This window comes from Ceratotherium simum, chromosome 10 (genome assembly GCF_057802395.1).
Source record: "Ceratotherium simum simum isolate JZ-2026a chromosome 10, ASM5780239v1, whole genome shotgun sequence".
Classification (NCBI taxonomy): Eukaryota; Metazoa; Chordata; class Mammalia; order Perissodactyla; family Rhinocerotidae; genus Ceratotherium; species Ceratotherium simum.
In genome coordinates this window covers 57,371,481-57,391,838 of record NC_141909.1, presented here as the reverse complement: position 1 = coordinate 57,391,838, position 20,358 = coordinate 57,371,481, and the positions used below count along the sequence as shown (strand labels likewise).

The window sequence follows — 20,358 nt, the reverse complement described above, 5'->3', positions numbered from 1 at the left end:
TAGAGAAGGACTGAAGGTTGGACAAGGAGGCAGACACAGAAAGAGCTGAAAAAGGACCAGAGATGCTTAAAGGAAGCTTTCCTTGAAGAATAAAATTTCTTACTGTTCTACAAGAGCTTAGCTCCCACTAGAATGTTAGCTAATCTATGGCAGATTGCACTATACAATGAAACATTGTTTTGAAGTAAATCTCCCCCACTCCATAAAGATGACATTTTATGGCTCGTCTTGCTAATTTTTCACCCATTTAGATTCTGCCTGACAGAGAAAGTTGACATTGTTAAATAGTATTAAGTCCTCTGAGCTCTCTCAGCTCGCAAGAAGGCCTCCAACTGCTGTTATGTAGATTAAGCCAAGTTAAATATTTGTAACACGCACATGAGGAGAGTGTGTCTTTTGTCTTCCAGTTGTCTATAAACACAGAAATCAATTTGGTTTCACTGAAAAACAAAAATGAAAAAACTCCTACATCCTGGGGTTATTACATTGACTTAAACAACATATGGTATTTCATGATGCCCTGCATTATGCATTTACCAAAATCTTGGGGGGGAAACTACAAAGGGCTAGAGGCCCATTAGCAACAATGTCCTATTTGTCAGATTTTGGTGGCAACAGGGGAATAAATTACTCAGCCTCTGCATGCACATCAATCACCTTCCGCCCTCGTGTGCAGATTAGATGTGTAGTCACCAACTGGAGACAGGAAATTCTCCTATCATTGTTCTCCCTCATGTGGAATTTCTGATGCTATTTTCTATTTTGTATAAGACTCAACAAGCTCCTAAATCTGGAAAATAGGCACCAAAACCATTTTTGGAGATCAAGTTTACTTGACAATGTGATCTAATAGAAGGAGTTTGAGATTTGCAGTTATTAGGTCTGCGATGAAGACCCAGATTGGCTCTTCCTAGCTGGCTAAGCTCTGGCAAATCCCTTGATGTTCCAGTTTCCCGAGCTGTAGAAGAAACGACAATGCCCACCTCACAGGTCCCGAGGATCATGGGGGTCACAGCAAATGACCAGTGATGGACAAAGAGCTCTGCAGGTGTGGGTTACGGCCTTGGCTCATCTTCTGGAGCTTGTTCAAGGCTCAGAAATCTAGCCAGCATAAACAGTGGATTAGGAGTGAGGATATTGCAGTCTCAAACTCACGTCTGTCACAACAATCAGTTTTCCCATCAGCAAAATGGGTAAACTCCTTCTTTCCCTCACATATGCCTACTCACTTATACCCATCACCAGTGAATGGAGCATTATACTGAGAATCAATAGGCCGCTTACCTCACCTCACTATAGTGATTCCTCAACTTTGCTGCAGATTGGAATCACCTGCGAAGATTTTAAACATCCCAATGTCCAGTCGTACCCAATATCAATTAAATCAGAATTTCTGGGGCTGGAGTCCAGGCATCAGTATTTTTCAAAGACCCTAAGGTGACTCCATTATACGACAACGTTTGGGAACCTCTGCCAGACTCCCTTCTATAGTCATCTAAAGGTACCTTTCAACCTCCTGGTTCTAAAGTATGTCCATTGAAATGGGAATCAAAGCCCAGGACACCAAATCTCGAGCCTCTACACCTCCCTCCAGTGAGCCTGGCAGCCGTCCGCCCCACCTCTTACATCCAACTGGTAAGTGTAAACCATAAGTAAGCAGAGGGCACCTGGGAACAGGAAGGTGAGCCAAGGGTCAGGGAGAACACAGAGCACCCCTTCCCAAACTGGCTGATCAGCAGGCTGACATCAAAAGAGATTTCAAGATGAAATAAAATTGGGCAATTCTGGGTTCACCAAAGTTAGGCAGCTTTCTTCACTGTAGGACTTCTCAGACCCTTTGAGTTGGAGTATGATTATGAATCTGCCAGAGAGGATTGTAGCAGCATTTCCCCCACAGAAACTTTCATTCTCTCAGAGCATTTCAAGGACTAGTGTTTCAAGGAATAGTCCTTAAGAAACCTAGAGCAGTGTTGTGGTTGGGAGGTGAGGGGGTGGGGTGGACACAGATTTTTGTCCCCCTCGGAGACTTTTGACGACTTCTGGAGACATACTTGGTTGTCACAGCTGGGGGTTGGGTGGCTGTTACGGGCATATGGCAGGCAAAGGCTGGGGTGCTGACATCCTACAACACACAGGATAGCCCCCACAACAAAGAGTCACCCAGCCCCAAATGTCAACAGCAGTGCAGTTGAAAATCCCTGGCCTAGAGCAACCCCTTCTCCCATAGGCTATTCCCATGCCACAGCCTCAGAAATTGAAGAAGATGGGAGAGCAAGAAAGATGGGAGAAAGAGGAGAGGAGGAGGAGAAAAAGGGAAAAAAAAGGGAAGAAATGAAAGAGAAAAAGCAGACAATAATGAAGAAAGAGACTGGGGAAAAAACAGTAGAAAAAGAAGCCAGTTTCATAATTGCCAAAACTTGAGACGTTCTTCAGTAGGTGACAGATAAACTGTGGCACAACCAGACAATGGACTATTATTCAGCGCTAAAAAGGAAATGACCTATCAAGCCATGAAACGACATAGAGGAACCTTAAATGCATATTGGTAAATGAAAAATGCCAATCTGAAAAGGCTACAGGTGTATGATTCCAACTTTATGACATTTGGAGAAGGCAAAACTATGGAGACTAAAAAGATCAGTGATTGCCAGGGGTTAGGAGGGAGGGAGGAACAGGTGGAGCACAGAGAATTTTTAGGGCAGTGAAAATACTCTGATACTATAATGGTGGATACATGTCATTATACATTTGTCCAAAACCACAGAATGTACACCAAGAGTGACCCCTAATGTAAACTATGGACTTTGCGTGATTATAATGTGTCAGTGCAGGGTCATCAGTCGTAACACATGTGCCACTCTGGCGGGGGATGTTGACACTGAGGGAGGCTATGCATATGCGGGGCAGAGGGTCTATGAGAAATCTCTGTCCCTTCTGCTCAATTTTACTGTGCACCTAAAACTGCTCTAAAAAACAAAAAAGAAAGAAAAAGAAGGCAGAGCAGCAGACCGGTGTTAACTGGCCCCGGGCTCCTCACGCCTTTATTACTACTTTGAGTTTAGGGAGGCCGATAATTCTGCTCTTCAACAGGCACGAACTGGCGGGTGAAGGCGAGGAAGACAGAAGGCAGGCAGGAGGTTTGCTTGCCGAGTGCTCTGTGCCTGGCGCTCGCCGCCTCCGTGCGCCTTGGCGGCCTCAGATCCTGCTGGGCTTCTTGGGGTCTTTGTTCTTGGCCGGCATGAAGGCGTAGAGCTCCTCGATGAGCATCTCCATGCGGGCGGTGACCTCGGTCACCGTGTCGATGACCAGCTTCTGCTGCAGCTTCAGCTTGTTGTTCTCCCACAGCGCCTTGTTCTCCTCCTGGAAGAGCCTGTGCTCCTCGCGCAGCGCGTGCAGGGCCCTGTTCTCCTCCTGCAGGAGCCGGTTCTCCTCGCGGAGGACTTGCAGGTTCTGGTTCTCCTCCCGCAGGGCCTGCAGCGCCTGGTTCATCTCTCTCAGCAGCTCCAAGCACTGGCTGCCGTCCGGCAGGCCCGGGCCCGCCTTGCCCTCCTCGCCGCAGGACCCCGACAGGCTGTTGACCATCTCGCGCAGGGCGCGGAGCGTCTTGGAGTCCTCCTGCGGCGTGGAGGGCCCCTTGGGCTCCTCCAAGGGGGAGGAGAGGCCTGTGCCCTGGTCTGGCAGCAGGCCGGGGCCGTGGGGCTCCTCATGGGGCGAGGGCGCAGGCTTGTTTTCCTCCGCAGGGGCCGCCTTCTCCTCCGTCTGGCCCCAGTAGGCCTTCCTCTGCTCCAGCAGCTGCTGCAGGGCCCGGTTCTCCTCCCGGAGGAGCTGCAGCGTGCTCGTCTCCCTGCTGCGGTGCACTTGCGGCGCCCGGTCCTTCTTCCCCACCTCCAGGGCCAGGCTGTCCCTGTGCAGCAGCGGCGTGGAGGCCCTGCTCTCCTCCCGGCCCAGCGACGCCTTGTGCTCCTCCCAGAAGATCTGCAGGATCTTGTTCTCCTTGCGGAGGGTCCTGTTCTCCTCGCGCAGCGCCTTGTTCTCCTCCCGCAGACACTTGTTCTCCTCCTGCAGCAGGTACTCCTTGGCCAGCCTCTTGTGGTGCAGCTTATGGTGGAACGAGGAGGAGGGGGAGAAGTGCGGCGACTGCAGGCGGCAGTTCTCGTTCACCCACCGCCCGTCCTGGAAGACGAACATCTCATCGCTGAGCTGCACGCGGGGAGGGTTGTAATCCAGCTCCAGGTCCGCCTGGGAGGTGGGGCGCTCCATGGGGTCCAAGGGCACAGACGAGAAGCGATTCAGCGGGTAGGAGTGCTGGCTGACCACCCGGCGGCTCAGCCGGGGCAGGGCGGCCTGCCTGGCGCAGCGCGGGGTGGAGTACAAGTTGTGGAGTCTCAGGAAGGGCTCGGCTGTGCCCCTCTGCGGAGAGAACAGGGAAGCCCAGTTAGTGAAGGAGCTGACACACTCAAGGCTGGCGGACCAGATAAGAGGCCAGGATACCCCACAATAAACCCAGTCTGATAGTCTGGCCTGGCCACAATGGGCACTTTTGCACTTGGCCTCTTGGGATCCTCACAAGGAAACAGTTGATCCTCAACATTCGCGGCAGTTCTGTCCTATAAAGTCCCCGCGAACACTGAATTAGCAAATACTGTACCATCTCTCCTAGGGGAAATACAGGGTTAGGTTCCTGCAAGCATGTGGTCACGTTTTCATCAACCAAAGAGTACACAACCTTGTTTTATGTGTGTTTCTGTTGAAAGACACCTTATTTAATACGTATTGTTGATTTATTAGTGTTGAACTTTTGGCCAAATGCACTATAATTCATGCTTGAACAAAGCTTGCTAACACATCTTCTCCAGAAGGCACATCACTGCCTTCTTGTGCTTGGGAAACTAGAAAGCACTTCAGCACTATGCTTGGAGCCATTTTAAACAGCGAAATCACCAACAAAAGCACAAAAACGTGAAAAACATGGCACTAAACTGTGAAAAGGACATTATTTTACAGTATGAGAGCTGAAACAAGAAGGCTCCTCAGCTGGGAACGTGTGTGTCAGGTCACTCCAATTTTTCGTCACTCTGAGCACGTCCATGAATGACCACCAAAGTGCCACAAGTATCGATTTTGGAGTTACAAACAAATTTTAGTGAGTAGGCAAATACACAAATATGGAATCTGTGAATAATGAGATCCAAGTATATATTCTGGAGGTTAAAGGCACTGATTTTGGAGTCAACTAAATTTTTGAGTCCTAGCCCCACTATTTTGTCAGTTATAACATTTGAGCTTCAGTTTCCACATTTTCAAATTGGGATAATTGCATCTACTGCTTTGGCTCATAGAGATATTTTTAGCATTAAAAGAGGTACTAGGCACTAAGCGTGGGCTCTGGCACACTTCTGTCACCCTAGAGGAAGAACAAACACAAGCTACCCCAGCTGCAGATAGGTACCCAAAACTGGCATGGGCAGAGGGGCACCATGAATCGCCCCAACAGCCACCCAAATTACTACGGCAAAACAGAGGTGCTGTTGTTCAGTCCAGCCTTCTCCTTCGCCCCACTCAGGTTCCTCCTCCACTTTTAGCCACTCCTGAGTCTGTCCTGCCAGCAGCACCTTTAACATCTACCAACACAGTGCAAGGCTCAAAGCAGAGTCCAGCTGATAATTTTGGAAAAGAAAGCCACCACCACAGACATGTCACCGAGCAATGAGAGTTCAACATGTGGTAACAAAGATCGCAAAGGACACCAAGGAATTCACAAAGAGGAATTCATGATGGTGGCCATGTGCCTCAAGACCACCACATCAAAAGGGAATGAGAGCCACAGAGCTTAAACCCAGCAAGCCAGTAGCTCTCACACTTCCCAGTACAGAGGAATCATCTGAGCAAGTTTTAAATGCAGATTTCGGAGCCTTCTACTTGTAAGACTGATTCACTCAGTCTGGGGTATGGTCCAGGACTCTGCATTTCTAACCAGCTCCCTTGGGTGATTCTGGCTGCATGTGGTCAGGACTGCTCTAAGCTAGGTAGAAAGTGTAGTTTGCCCAGGTGAGGATTACACCATGATTAAAAGCCAAGGGGTCAAGACTAGGGGTCGCAGGGATTCTTGTCCTGGTTCCATTGCTGATGGGCAGTGTGAAACTGGAGAGCTCTCTCACCCTCTCTGAGACTCAGATTTTTCACTAGTAAAAAAGAGGGAGTCAGACTTCATGATCTTAAAGGCTCCTTCCAACATTGCAAGTCAGTGAAATGTACCTATAAAATGGAAATAATAACATGTTCCCTGCTTAGTTCGCAACACTGTTGAGAGGACTGAATGAGATAATGAATGCAAAAGTGTTTTTAAAACTGCCAAATGCCATAGAAATATAAGGTATTGTTATCAAGAAAAGTAGGTTTCACTAATGGAGGAATTCTGAGATGTATTCAAAAAGTGGTGAACAGGTGGAATACATCCTGAAGAAGAGGCAACAATTGCAGCAATGAATTTAAATAAAAATAAGATCATGACAGCTACTTCTAAATACACCAAAAGCATTTCATCCAAGTACACTGCAATGCTCTCCAAATAGCAATTCCTCATTTTTAAGGTTACTTTCACAATTTTACAGATAGAGAAGACAGAAAACAAGTCAGGTTATCTGCATTATATATATGCGTATATAGAAATATATAATTTGCATGGTGTATAAAGTTGGTTACACTCTTTAAGACCTAAAGAACTAGATAAATAGAAGGCATAGTTCTGTGCCATTAACTTTGCAACAAGGACGTCATTAACTTTGTAAGGATGTGCTTAATCTTCCAGATAGCGAGGGTGTGAGGGCATTCTTCAATCAGAACCTTATTTACTTTAAATAAATCCAGCCTACATGGTTCTCATATTTCTCCATTGGGAAAGCACTTAGGCTCTTGTGGCTGAACCTGTGATCAGGATGAACCTCACTGTGGATAGCCTAGATGGTTTCCTTGTAAATTCAAGGTCTCTTGATCTGAATTTCTGGAAAGATTAGCCAAGGTCACTAGGGAGTGAATCTTGAGAGATGTTCTCCATCCTCACACTAGAACCTACTCAGGGCTCCATCCCAACAGGGTCTCACTCTAGAAGGTATTGCTATGGAAAATGTGGTTTTAGTTAACAGTATGTAGCCCAATCTTGAGAAGGAAAGGGAAGAAGGAAACAAATATTGAGCCCCAGTTTTGCACTAGGCCCTGAGCTGAGCATTCTGTCTACCAAATTCATTCACTCCTCACAACCCTGATGTAATGAGGTGTTATTATTTTTCCCACTTTACAGATGGAGAAACTAAAACTCAGAGAAGTGAAATAACCAGCACTAGTTCGTTCACCAAGTCACAAACCCAGTTCTGGGTCCCTGAACTTACACATATGAAGCATGTAGATGGGAAGTCGCCGTGGATTTAACAAAGGACTCTCAGTAGTTTGGGGGTCAAGATAGTTTTTCCTTAACTTTTTATTATGGAAAATTTCAAACATATACAGAAAGAGAGAGACTAGTCTAATAAATTTCCATGCACCCATCACCCAACTTCAGCAGTTATCAAATCAAGGCCACACTTATTTCATCTATACCACCATCCAATTCCACAACCACTCCCCAGTCACTGCGTCACTGGGTTATTTTAAAGCCAAGTGTAGACATTGTGTCATTTTATCCATAAATATATCAATGTGTATCTTTTTAACAAAACCACAATACCATTATCATCCCTGTAAAATTTAACAATGATCCTTTAACATCAGCAAATACTGAGTCAGTGTTCAAATTTCCCCAATTGTCTCATTTCTTTGTGTATGACTGTTTGGTTTCTCGATCCAAGTGAACATCCAAAGAGGAATCACTAATGCTTTATACTTGTTCAGAGTATCCATAATGGTTTTTAATTCATCTATTCAGTTGCCTTTATTCTATATCCACATCCTGAACTGAGTACCCAAGGAATTTTCCACTATCTCCTCAACAGAAATGCACTAAACAAAACCTTAACATGTGAGTGGCAGATCCCTAACTATGGACAATCTGGGTATTTGGGTCCTTGTCCTTTTGCTTGGCGTCAGGTGACCTTGGTCACATCCTCTCACCCTCTGACCTTGGTTTCCACTTCTGTATAATGGAAGGGTCAGTGGCATTATCTCTAACTGCCCTCTTGGTCTAACTTTCTCTGGTCCAATGGATCCATGTTTGTAAATGGGCACCACTATGGCCCCAGCATCCCTATTTTACCAACCTAGCTGGCATCTTGTCCCTCCCTTAAATGGCCAACACTTCCCAAGGAGACCCTGTGCCTTCTCTGTTCCATGCCCACAGCACCTAATCCAGAAAATGTTGATGGACTAATAGGTCCCCTTTACCTTCTTACCCAGGAAACCAAATCCTCCTCTTATAACTGAGTCCTACTATCTTTCTTCCCATCCCCAGACAGGACCAGGAAGGTAGCCAAGACCAGCATTGCTTCATGGCCTAGTTTCTTAGCTAGAACCCTTAAACATTTTTAAAATTTTAATAGTCATGTATTTCTTTTAATGGGTATTAGGAAAACATACCTATTTTATCAAACCCACAATACTATGGATAGTATTAAGATGAGGCTAAAATAAAGTAGCACCTTTTCTATTTCTGAAAGTGAGAAGATTTAAGGAGAAATACTAAATATACCAGCATTTCAGATACAAGAATCATGATTGAACTTTGGGAAGACATTGAGCCAAGACAAATTCTTTCTCTCCCATGACATTTCTACAATTCCAATCAGACCTAGCTGGACTTAGTCCTCAAAGGAAAGCTCTTTCTTGGCCTTGTGAAAACTCCTCACCCTAATTTATTCCCACCCTGAATGTTCCTGCACCAATTCTTCCTTTACATTTATGTCAATGAATCAGCTAACATTAATTTGGTATCTGTTCTCAGATCCTGCCCTCAGGGAACTTCTAGTCAATTGGAAAAATCAGTGAATAGCACCAATCATTTCTTGGTGCAAATGAGGGAAGTCAAAGTGCAGCAAGCATTAAAGCAGGCAGTAAGGTACAGGTAACAGGAGACTAGACAACATAAAACCTGAAGAGAGTCCTGGCTCTGTACTGCGTGAGTGCATGACCTTTACAAAATCACTTAATTTCTGCACCTCAGTTTCCATATCTAGAAAATGTGCATGCTAACATGATTTAGAGCTACCCTATATGTTTTTGCAGGTTGTACAATGCCCAGCTCTAGAGGGTGCCAATCACAACTGTCATTGCAGTGCACAACCTGTACAACCATCCACAGAAACCTCACCAACATCGACCCTATTGATTTCGGAGAGTTTGTTGTAGAGTTCAAAAATAAAAGGAGACTATGTGACATTTTCTTTGTTTATAGAGAGCTACAGACATTCAAGAATAGTTACTGTGGATTCAGAAGAGAAGTTGCCCAGCATTTCCTTAGAAGAAGATTGTGTAGAACACGAAAAAGGAATTAACACTTACCGAATGACTATCATGTGATGATATGCTAATTGATTTCTGTGTTCATAGGTAATATCTTACCAAAAAGAACCACAGTGGTTCCACCTAAGAGCACATAGCCAGCAAGAAGGCAGAGCAGGGCTTTAAAACCAGGGTCTGACTCCAAACTCCATGCTCATTCTAGCACTTCACAATGCCCAGATATTTTATTTTGCATGCATTGATATTATTACTTTGCAGTGGTTCTCTTATGTTCTCTCCCATCCTCTCCTCAGATGTATAAGTTGCAATTCTCTAAGGACAGTGACCTGTCCCTTATTTTTTTGATATCCCTAGTCCTGAGAATTAGAACAGCACACTTCACATACCGTAGAGGCATAATGAGTCCTTGCCAGTAAACTAATCTACCAAAGTTGACTGACAGGTGGGGAGGAGATATCAGGTTGAACTATGTGACTGTTGACATTCTACCATTTTTGACCTACAAAAGTGGCAATTTCATTTGTCTTAATATTTTTAGTATATTTGATAAAGTTATATCTCCATTTCAATTCATATTTTAAAACTGCAGAGCTATTACTGCATCACGTAAAAGCTATAACAGTGGGGTTTTCCCCATGTCACCAGTTCCGCAATAGTCCATCTGTGTAGCTCTTAAAAGAAGCTGCCTCCTGCACACAAGCATGCTGGTTGTCCATGTCACCATCTTGAATCTATAATCCAATGGGAATAGAGGCCCCAAATTCCCAGTAGCTTTGGGCTCAAAAGTCCCATCTTTGAGTATTCTTGAGAAAGTCACTTAACTTCTCTGAATGTCACCTCTAAAATGAACCTAAACATAGTTGCTCGGCCTACCTCCTGGGCTTGTTGGGAGAGGCCAAGAAAGTGGTAGACAAGCTGTCATGAAGACCAAACAGATAGCCAGTTCTACTGGTAAGGCTTAAACGTTCCTGGCCTAAAGCACTATAACAAATGCTGAATATATTTCTTTACAATAGGGCTTTCCAAAAAGCGAGCATCTGAGCTAAGCAAACACATGAGGTACAGAATCCCAGGCCTCCTCAGCCAATGTTTGAAGCCAGCTCCTTCTCAGTAGGTCTCCTCAGCCAGTGGTATCACTGAGTTGGTTTCATGGGTTAAACTCATCTGTCTTCGATGTCCTTGAGCCCTGACAAGAGGTCTGGGCCTTTCAGGAGAACCCTGAAAGGTTGTCCTAAGCCTGGGAGGTAGAGCCTATGGAAGCATGATCCTAGCCCCTAAAGCATCAAGTTTCCCATGAAGGAGAAGATTGTCTCTTCCCTGATCTGTAGGAAATGCCCTCACATATGGATACAGACCCAGTAGATAGGAGAGGAAAAGGCTGGCTTCCTCATGGAAGAATGGGATATGAAGACAGATGCAGGAGGGGAATACAATTGACCATGGGGTTCATCAGACCTTTTCGTCAGGCTTTGTTAGGAAGGTGATCAAGGGACTCTGCCCTCAGGAGCAATGTGCTCACAGCTGTGACCTAAGATGTTAGTTCTGGGGATTCAGGAAGGGCCCTGGGCACAGACACTTCCCTCACAGATGCCTGAATCCCACCTATAGATCAGAATCCTTTATTAGCATCAGGCCTGGCCCTCTCCCCAGCATCTCCTTTTTAAATGTAAGTGGTCCTCGAAGGAAGATACTTGAAATCACCAACAAGTGCATGCCTTTGTCAGATCACCGGCATATGGCAAGTGGAGAACACAAAGGAAGAGTGGCCAATGGAAAGGAGGGGTGGGGGTGGGGGGAAACAAAGGGCAAAGGGGAAGTGATAAGACTAAAGTCTCCTATTGATACTACAGGGTTTCTAAGGAACAGGACTCTCTGAGTGGGACCTTCCGGGGTGGAGTTTCTGGGATTGGTGGCCTCCCATCTAAAGAGTTGGGGTCGGGACTGGACAGGGACTAGCCAGGCTTAGCTGACACACAATGAAGGTCTCTCCACTCCTAGAAAAGTGTGGCAACCACAGACCAGAAGAGACGTCCAAATGCCCCCAGGAGACTCCCAGCCTGTTGACCAAGTTTTTTAAACCCCTACTTTGCCAACATTACTGCAGGTTACAATCAGAGAACATTCCACCATCTGAGGGACTTTTCAGGCCTGTGAAGCTGAGAGGCCCAGGATGCCAAAAGGAAAACCCACATACGCTACTAATTTTCAGACGAGGTGACAAAGCGAAGTCTTATTATCATATTTTTAAATTAACTCAGCTTCCTAGTACCATGATAAAGACAGTGTTGGTTTTAATAAATGCTAACAGGTAAGAGGATAATTCGCAGGTCAATGTGATTGATTTAGATAAAATTATAATGTTAACAGCAGTAAGGATAAAGGTGTCATCATATGTGGTAGTTTTAAGCTAATTGTTTAACACAGAATCTCCTGAAATCTTCCTCCTAAAAGTTATTCAAATTGGCAGAGATACAGGTATTGTCAGCAGATTCCATAGTTTCTGAAGAACAAGCCCAAACAAAGGATTCTGAGAAGAGGCCATGGGGAGAGAAGGGGGGGCACTGGAGGGACTGTGGGAGCTCCTTCTGATCTGGTGTAGATCCTTCATTAACCATCAAGCAGTAAACAACGCCTTCATGAGGTTCACAGATAGCGCTCATTGGGGAAACGCGAATGCCTGTGAGAATGGAATCGTTATGTACAAAAGGAACCAGGAGCTCAGCTAGTTTGGGCAGGAAATAATATGCATGGCTTGCAAGTTAATGCGCTGGAGGGAAATAGATCAGAAAACACAAATATTTAATGTGAGGAAGAAAAACTAGAAATCAATAAGACCTGAAAAGACCTAAGGGTGATAAGACATATTGAATCACAGGTATTTGCAACGTAATTAAGAAGCCCAAACGCCCAGCATGATGGGGAGCTAGGAGGCCAGAGGCACTTTCTGGAGACAGAGCTGCTGCTGCCATTCCCTCCTCAAACAAATGAGCTCAGTCCCAGAATAAAGCAAAGTGTGGCAGATCCATGCAGGGAGGTCGGGCGTAAGCAGTTAAGGTAGTGGGGAGAGGAGGCCCTATCTCCTATAAGCAAGAGAAGAAGCAGAGAGCTAAGATGTTACCTGGCCCAGCAAGGTGGCATATGCCCAGCTTGTGGGGTAGCAGAGAGAGTGAGCATTGACCTGGGTACCTGTCCCTAACTCCAGCTCTGCTATTATTAGTGGGGTTCCCAGGGGTACCTGTATAATCTCTACCTCACACTTGCATGGCCCAGTGCCCGACACTTGACCAAATCAGCGCTCAGTCAATATTTCTTCCTCTCTTTGTTAACCAGTCCACTCCCCTAAGCCGCGCACCATCTCTTTGGGGAGATCTGATGAGCACATGGGTCCCTCTCACAGCCCTGGTGGAGGCACAGTTCAATAATCTAAACTTATAGACACTCTCACCTCTCCCCCAGAGTGCCAGCCTAGAGCATCCTGGCAGGTGTCTGAAACCTGGTGATGACTTGTGCCCCAGTGGCAGGTGTACCCATGAGGCCACATCTGCCCATCAGGGGCACACATGCCCAGGCAGCAGGTCCCCTCATTCCATGCCCTCCAAGACCCCAGCAGCAGCACCAGGGCCTGCAGTACTGGAAGTGGATGGCCCCAGAACAAGCTTGAGCCTTCTTAAACCACTCCCCAGTTCTGTTCACCTTCCCTCTTCCTTTATACTGGGCGATTTCTGGGAGCTGGGCAGGGAGAATTGTGCCAGGGGTAGATGGAAGACTTTTTCCAATTCAAATCCCATCCCCACCCCCACCCCCGTGTTGGCACCCTTACTGATGCAAATACTGATTTATGTGGACTGTGAAGGAACCAAAGGTGCAACACTCACCCTCAGGGAAGTAGTGGCCTGTGTATTTCATGTAGAAAGAACTGGACCCAAAACAAGGTTCCTACAGCTATAGAAACCTTGTGGGCAAGTCACCCTGTCTAATGATCAGGGGAAGTTAGCTTACATTCTAAGCTTCATGAGCTGAAACAAATAGAGAAGTGGCTGTTCATTACAAAGTTATAAGGATAATGTGAAAACAAATAGCCAGAATGGTTTTTTGTCCTATATTTTTCCTTCCTGCTGAACATACTTGCCTGGATTGTTACAATTACTTCCACCTACAGAAAGAATGCTGAAGGTTTTCTTTCTAATCTTATTCTTCCTAAAATCCTTAAGAGAGAGATGGCTTTAGAAAAAAATGTATATATCTATATATATAGGATGTCCACTGGTGATCGATCCTGATCCTACACATCCCTGGACAGAGCTTTAAGATAGTTACCTCTGCATTGGATTCCTCCACCCTACATTTCAGCCCCTCTGGTTGCACCGCCATGGTCTTCCAACAGGGCCTTAGGTGACTCTGGGGAAGGAAAGCTTGGTGGCTCATGTGTCAGAGAGAGACCATGAGACCCAAAGGCCTTTGTGACATAGCAGTGGAAACAATCCAATCAGGAGGACCCCACCAAGGAAACGGCTGCTCAGCAAGAGGAGACCTGAGAATCTCAAGCCTGTCAGGACTCCATCCATTCATTGGCCTCCATTCTGAATCCCTCGTGCCCATCCCTTACACTCTACCCTTGGTATAGAGCAGACTTTCACTCTCTTGACACACCAAATGACCCTGTACCCATTAGTCCACATACTAGGTTTTCTATTCATGGATTCAGTCATATGCATTTGATTCCAGGTCCAGTTGTAATTCTCCCCTAGAAATCCAGAGTGGTTGCACAACAGCAAGCACCAAAAGATCTAATTTGGGGAAGATTGGCTTATTTCAGAATGTCATAGAAACTTCAAGTGTTAGGGCTTGAAGGTCTTACCAGCTGACTAACCCACCCTCCTCAATCGAAGAACGAGGAACCGAAGACCCAGAGTGGCTAAGTGGCTTCCCCCAGGCACACAGCTGGTTGGCAGCTGACCCACAACTAGAATCTGAGGTCCTGACTACTATACTCATTCTACAACATCTTGTTTTGAAAGAGGAGGGTTATTCGGGCTAAAACTCATGGGGTACATCCTTCCGTGATTATCCCTACCTGAGGTAGAACCACATTGATTGGAATTTCTAGGCTTTCAGATCTGGTATCTCTCTTTCTTGTAAAATCTGGCCTCGAGTGCTGTGGAAAAGAGAAAACAAAAAGATTTCTGCTTCCCAGCCCATCTTTTGGGCCTCATTTGCTCACCTGAAAAATAGAGGGCTTTCTACACGCTTATCCCGTCTTGTCAATTATGTACATTGAGTCTGAAAAAATGTGAAGATGATATCTGATAAGATGCTTTATCAGTCTCTGAACAGACATTAAGACAGGTATTACAGGTGATGTAAAAGCCCTCTGAAAGTCTTTAGAGCAAAGATACCTAAACCTACTACCTTTTCTAAGATGATTCTTTCTATCTCAAGTAAAAACCTTACCAACGTTAGGTGCCAGGTATAGGTCCTATGCAAAAGATGATCACCAAAACACTCAGAACATTCCAGAGGTGACATCACAAAACAATATGGCGTTTTTCAGGGCTCATGGTCTCTCTCCAAGCATCTCAGGTGGGAATGAGACATCTGACAGTCAGGAAGAGCTCACCCTGGTTGTGTCCACACGGCTGATCAGGGTCAGTGTGACACACAATAGCCGAAACACTACCCCCTTGTTTGGTCATCCTGGCTCCCAGTCACATCCCCACTGCCACGCTGGGCTGAGATCCCTATCCTCTCTCCAGAGGTGGCACCTTCTGCTTGGAATTGTGTCACTCAGGAGGAAAGAAACCCAAACTGAACTCTTTCCAGATCAAGAGAAGAAATGCAGTCTGAGTTGTTTTCTGACAACCACCAGTTCTCCAGTTCTCTGACACCAACTGGATGTCCCACGATTCAATTCAGTTCTGACACAATCTACCTGGAGTTGGTGTCGGGTCCCATAAGTTAAAGGGCTCAGTCCCACAAGACCGCCCCCACTTCAGACACCAGTCACAAGTCCCAAGCCACCAGTACTTCTGACTAACCAGCTATAAACTGGGAGTTCCCAGGACCCCCTCCACAGGTTCAATAATTTGCTAGAATAGCTCATAGAACTCAGGAAAACACTTTACTTACAATTTCAGTTTTATTATTAAAAATACAACTCAGGAACAGCCCAGTGGAAGAGATGCTTAGGGGAAGGCATGGAAGAAGAGAGACTTGGAGCTTCCATGCCCTATCAGGGCATGTCACCCCCTCAACATCTCCATATGTTCATCAACCCAGAAGCTCTCCAAACCCTGTTGTTTAGGGGTTTTTATGGAGGTTTCATTACATGGCCATGATTGATTAAATATTGGCCTTTGGTGATTGAAAATTTCCAGCCCACTCCCATCCCCTTCCCAGAGGTGGAGGGGTGGGGGCTGAAAGTTCCAAACATCTAATCACATGATTGATTCCTTTGGCAACCAGCCCCATCCTAATGCTGTCTAGGGGCCCCACCAAGAGTTACCTCATTAGCATAAACTCAGGTGTGTTCCAAAGGGGCTCCTTACAAATAATAAAAGATGCATCTACCATTCAGGAAATTCCAATGGTTTTAGGAGCTCTGTGCCGGGAACTGGGAACAAAGACCAAAAATATATTTTTATTATACCACATGTACAAACTGCATCAAGACCACAATGTTGACCCCTGGGCTTTGTGAAAGAGGCAGCCCAGCCTCCTGGTCTCATTTCTGTCAAATCATTTGCCTCTAGATGCTGTTGGTGGGAGCCCTTTTTATATCTTAAGCCTCTTATTAGGCAGAGAGCTCCAATTCCACATTATTATGCCATATTCAGGGGAAAGGAGTGCTAGGCCAGGGTCAGCAGATCCGGGGACACCATAACTGCCCAACAGTCTCCTACCCAGGTTACAAGCAAGCGTTATTTTGAGAAAATCCAATATACAATAATCCAAAGATATACATATGAAAAAACCAAGAAGGTAATTAATCACATTATCAAAGAATTCCTCATTTTTTTTAAAGGTTTTGTTTTCTTTATTTGGTTTATGATTATTTTTTGTGTGTGTGTGAGGAAGATCAGCCCTGAGCTAACCTCTGCCAATCCTCCTCTTTTTGCTGAGGGAGACTGGCCCTGGGCTAACATCTGTGCCAATCTTCCTCCACTTTTTTATATGGGACGCCGCCACAGCATGGCTTGACAAGCGGTGCGTCGGTGGGCGCCCAAGATCCAAACCGGCGAACCCCGGGCCGCCGCAGCGGAGCACGCACACTTAACCGCTTGCGCCACTGGGCCGGCCCCAGAATTCCTCATTTTAAATGAAAACTTCTCTGAGGGTTTCTTTTTCAATTTTAATTTTATTTTTGAATTGTGGTTACAAACACATAATATTACATGTACCATCTTAAACATTTTTTGGGGGGGGAAGATTCGCCCTGAGCTAACATCTGTTGCCAATCTTCCTCTTTTTTTGCTTGAGGAAGATTAGCCCTAAGCTAACATTTGTGCCAATCTTCCTCTATTTTGTATGTGGGTCGCCACAACAGAGTGGCTTGATAAGCAGTGCCTAGGTCCATGCCCAGGATCTGAACCTGTGAACCCTGGCCACCAAAGCGGAGCGTACTGAATTTAACCACTATGCCGTGGGGCCAGCTCTTAAACACTTGTAAGCATACAGTTCAGTAGGGGTAAGTATATTCACTTTGCTGTGCAACAGATTTCTAGAACTTTTTCATCTTGCAAAACTGAAACTCTAGGCCCATTAAACATTACTTGCCCCCTCTCCTCCCCGCAGCCCACCACCTTTCTACTTTCTATTTCTATGACTTTGACTACTTTAGACATCTCATATGAGTGGACTCATACAGTATTTGTCCTTTTGTGACTGGCCTATTTCACTTAGCATAATGTCCTCAAGATACCTCCATATTGGGGCATGTGACAGGATATCCTTTTTTAAAGCTGCATAATATTCCTTTGTGTTTATATACCACATTTTCTTTATCCATTCATCCACTAATGAACATCTGGGTTGTTTCCACCTCTTGGCTATTGTAAATAATATTGTGAATAATGCTGCAATGAATATGGGTGTGCAAATATCTCTTTGAGATCCTGCTTTCAATACTCTTGGATGTATACTCAGAAGTAGGATTGCTGGATCATATGTAGTTTTATTTTTAATTCTTGAGAAACCTCCATGCTGTTTTCCACAGCAGCTGCACCATCATTTGACATTCCCACCAACAGTGCACAAGGGCTCCAATTTTTCTGCATCCTCGTCAATGCTTGTTGTTTTCTGTTTCTCCAAAGGTTTCTTTAAGTAGTAAACTCTCATATTGTCTGAAAGCACAATTCAGTTTTCCCTCACACACACACCTCCTGGAAGCATCTGCCCATCACTCTGGCCTGTTTCCAGCAGGCTCAGTCGAGCCCCTTCCTCCCACAGGAAGCACCTCTACTGACAAGGAACCCAAGCTCTGCCCTGCAAGGTTCCCATGGACAAAGGTGTCTGCAAGTAAGCTTAATGCATTTTATTAGTATTATATATATAATGTATATCATTCATATTTATTATTATTTCCATTATGTTATTTTTGCCTGCTCTTAATCCCCCTGATTCTTCAAGCTTTTGGCCATCTGGCACCTAGTTCCCTCCAGTGTGGTAGAATCCTTAGCCCAGCCCTGTCCTGAAGCCATATCTGGAGAAAGAAACACCCCACCCCATTTGAGTTCCTGTGTGGTTTTCTAATGTGACCCCAAAGTTATACCCATGATATCAGGGGGAGCTTATGGCACAGTTCATTCCTAGAAAGGAAGTCTCACTATCGGATGATCACGAAAACTCCCAGGGTCCAGACAATGGTGCAAATCACTCCTTTCCCCATCCCAGCACCAAGTGGTCCAGCACAGTCCTCCTCCGACTGGGCGTCTGGGGGCCCTTCTCCTTGTGGGCTGCCTCCTTCTTCATCTCTGCCATGGTCTTCTGCCTTTTTCTCCTCAGAGGCCTGGTTCCAGGTGAAGGGACAGCCACCACATCTGTGGCTGACAATAATGGCTCTCACAGCATAACGGTGACTCATTAGCCATCATTATCTGATCAAAGACCCACCCTACCCTATCCTGCAAGGGGGCGTGCTGAGGAAGGACAGAAAGCAAATGGACACACGGACTGTCCTGTCACGTTAGCATGAAAAGAACTTCTTTTACTGAACCCAAAGGAAGGGCATTGATAAGAATAAACGAGGCTGCAGATAGCAAGGTCACGACACTGGCATCAGCACACCTGTGTACAAATCTGGAGGTCAAGAAATAATTACTATGTGTCTTAGTCCTCTCTGTCTGCTGTAACAAAATACCACCGACTGGGGGGCTTAAACAATAGACATTTATTTCTCACAGTTCTGGAGGCTGGAAGGCCACGATCACGGTGCCAGCAGATTTGGTTCCTGATAAGACCCACCTGCTGGCTTGCAGATGGCCACCTTCTCACTGGGTCCTCACGTGGCAGAGAGAGGAGTGTCTTTATAAGGACACTAGTCCCACCCTTAAGACCTCATCGAAACCAAATCACCTCCCAAAGGCCAAACCTCCAAATGCCATCACACTGAGGACTAGGCCTTCAACATACGAATTTTGGAGAGACACAAGCATTCAGTCCATAACACCGTGTGACTTGGGCAAGTCACCCCACCTCTCAGAAGCTCAGTTTCCTCATCTCCAAAATGAGGAAATCATATCTAATTTGAGATAACATACGTAAAGAAGCTAACACTTAGTAAGCTCTCAAATAATCACTGATTTGGAGCCCCCATACAAAATTGCCTTGCTCCTTTTAACTTAAAATCTCAAGCAGCTGACATACAACTGGTGCTGCTGTGAAAAGGGCTTGATATTGCCGCTTGTGTGAGGCCTTGTTTATTTGCTTGATTGATTGGCTTTTTGCTTTTAAGGGAGGAGCATTTTGAGCTGGGCCATCCTGGTCTCAGCATCTGCAGTCGTCCGTGAGCCGGGTTTCTTCCTCCTCTGCAGGACACACGTATCCATAATCCAGTAGCGAGAAGCTTCCTTCAGATTGCACCCCAAATGCCTGTTATTACTCAGATTAACACCATCATCAATCATCTACGTTCCGTGAGCATCCACAATTGGTGGGCGCTACACAGAGCACGCAGGTAGCCATGCTTCGTGGGTTTCTAATCTAAACAGACAGGTAGAGCAGAGACATAGGAAAGGGCAAGCATGCATCCGAGACTCTCCAGGCTTTCCTTGCCCGCAACTGTCTGATGATGATTCACAGGGAAAAATTCAACAAGCAGGAGGGAGCACAGGCCCCCTTCCCGTCCCCCTGAGAGTCCCAGAAACTGCAGCTCTTGATCAGCAAGTCAGAGGTGGGCGTGGTGGGCATGTTCTGACCTTTCTCTCCTTCTCATTTGTGGAGAAGGGGATGGGAAGTTGCATGGGTGTAGTAACTGATGCCTGTCACCTCCAAATTTCATGTATTTGGGAACATTTGTTATTTTTGCTACTTAAGGCAGAGGGTAGCTCTACTCTGGAGCCAGAGGAGCAGCCGAATACAGCAAGGCTTTGGGCCAAGCTGCTCTTAGGACAGGCTGGGAGCTCTCATCCTCTGAGGAAGCAGAAGGCAGCAGCCAGGAAGTGCAAGAGAGGCTGCAGACAAGTCTTTCAGGTAACAAATAAAGATCAACGGTTGGAAAAGTCTGGGTGGGAAGGAAGTAGAAAAATAGAATGGCAGCTATTCAGGGGCTGCCAAAAATAGAATGGCAGCTATCAGGGGTTGAAGTGATTGGTTATTATTGACAGAAGAACCACTAACATTTGTGGGAATATCGAAGAAAGCAACAGAGGTGGAAGGTGCTGGAAAGCAGGGCAGTTGGCACTCGCAAGTTCCAGA

General features: G+C 45.7%; 1 protein-coding gene across 4 annotated transcripts in view; it reads right to left on the bottom strand.

The window, feature by feature from the left end:
• Window positions 1–2,574: 2,574 nt before the first annotated feature.
• CBY2 (chibby family member 2) overlaps window positions 2,575–20,358 on the bottom strand; it is a 132,931-nt gene continuing 115,147 nt past the window's right edge. For 3 of the 4 annotated variants that reach the window (XM_087436048.1, XM_087436047.1, XM_087436046.1), the window contains exon 2: window positions 2,575–4,410. In XM_087436048.1, the coding sequence (XP_087292174.1) occupies window positions 3,196–4,260 (1,065 nt within the window). In that variant the 5' untranslated portion in view covers window positions 4,261–4,410 and the 3' untranslated portion in view covers window positions 2,575–3,195. Of the gene's footprint in view, window positions 4,411–14,521; window positions 14,602–20,358 lie in introns of those variants that run through there. The other variant, XM_014789980.2, reaches the window with a different exon arrangement.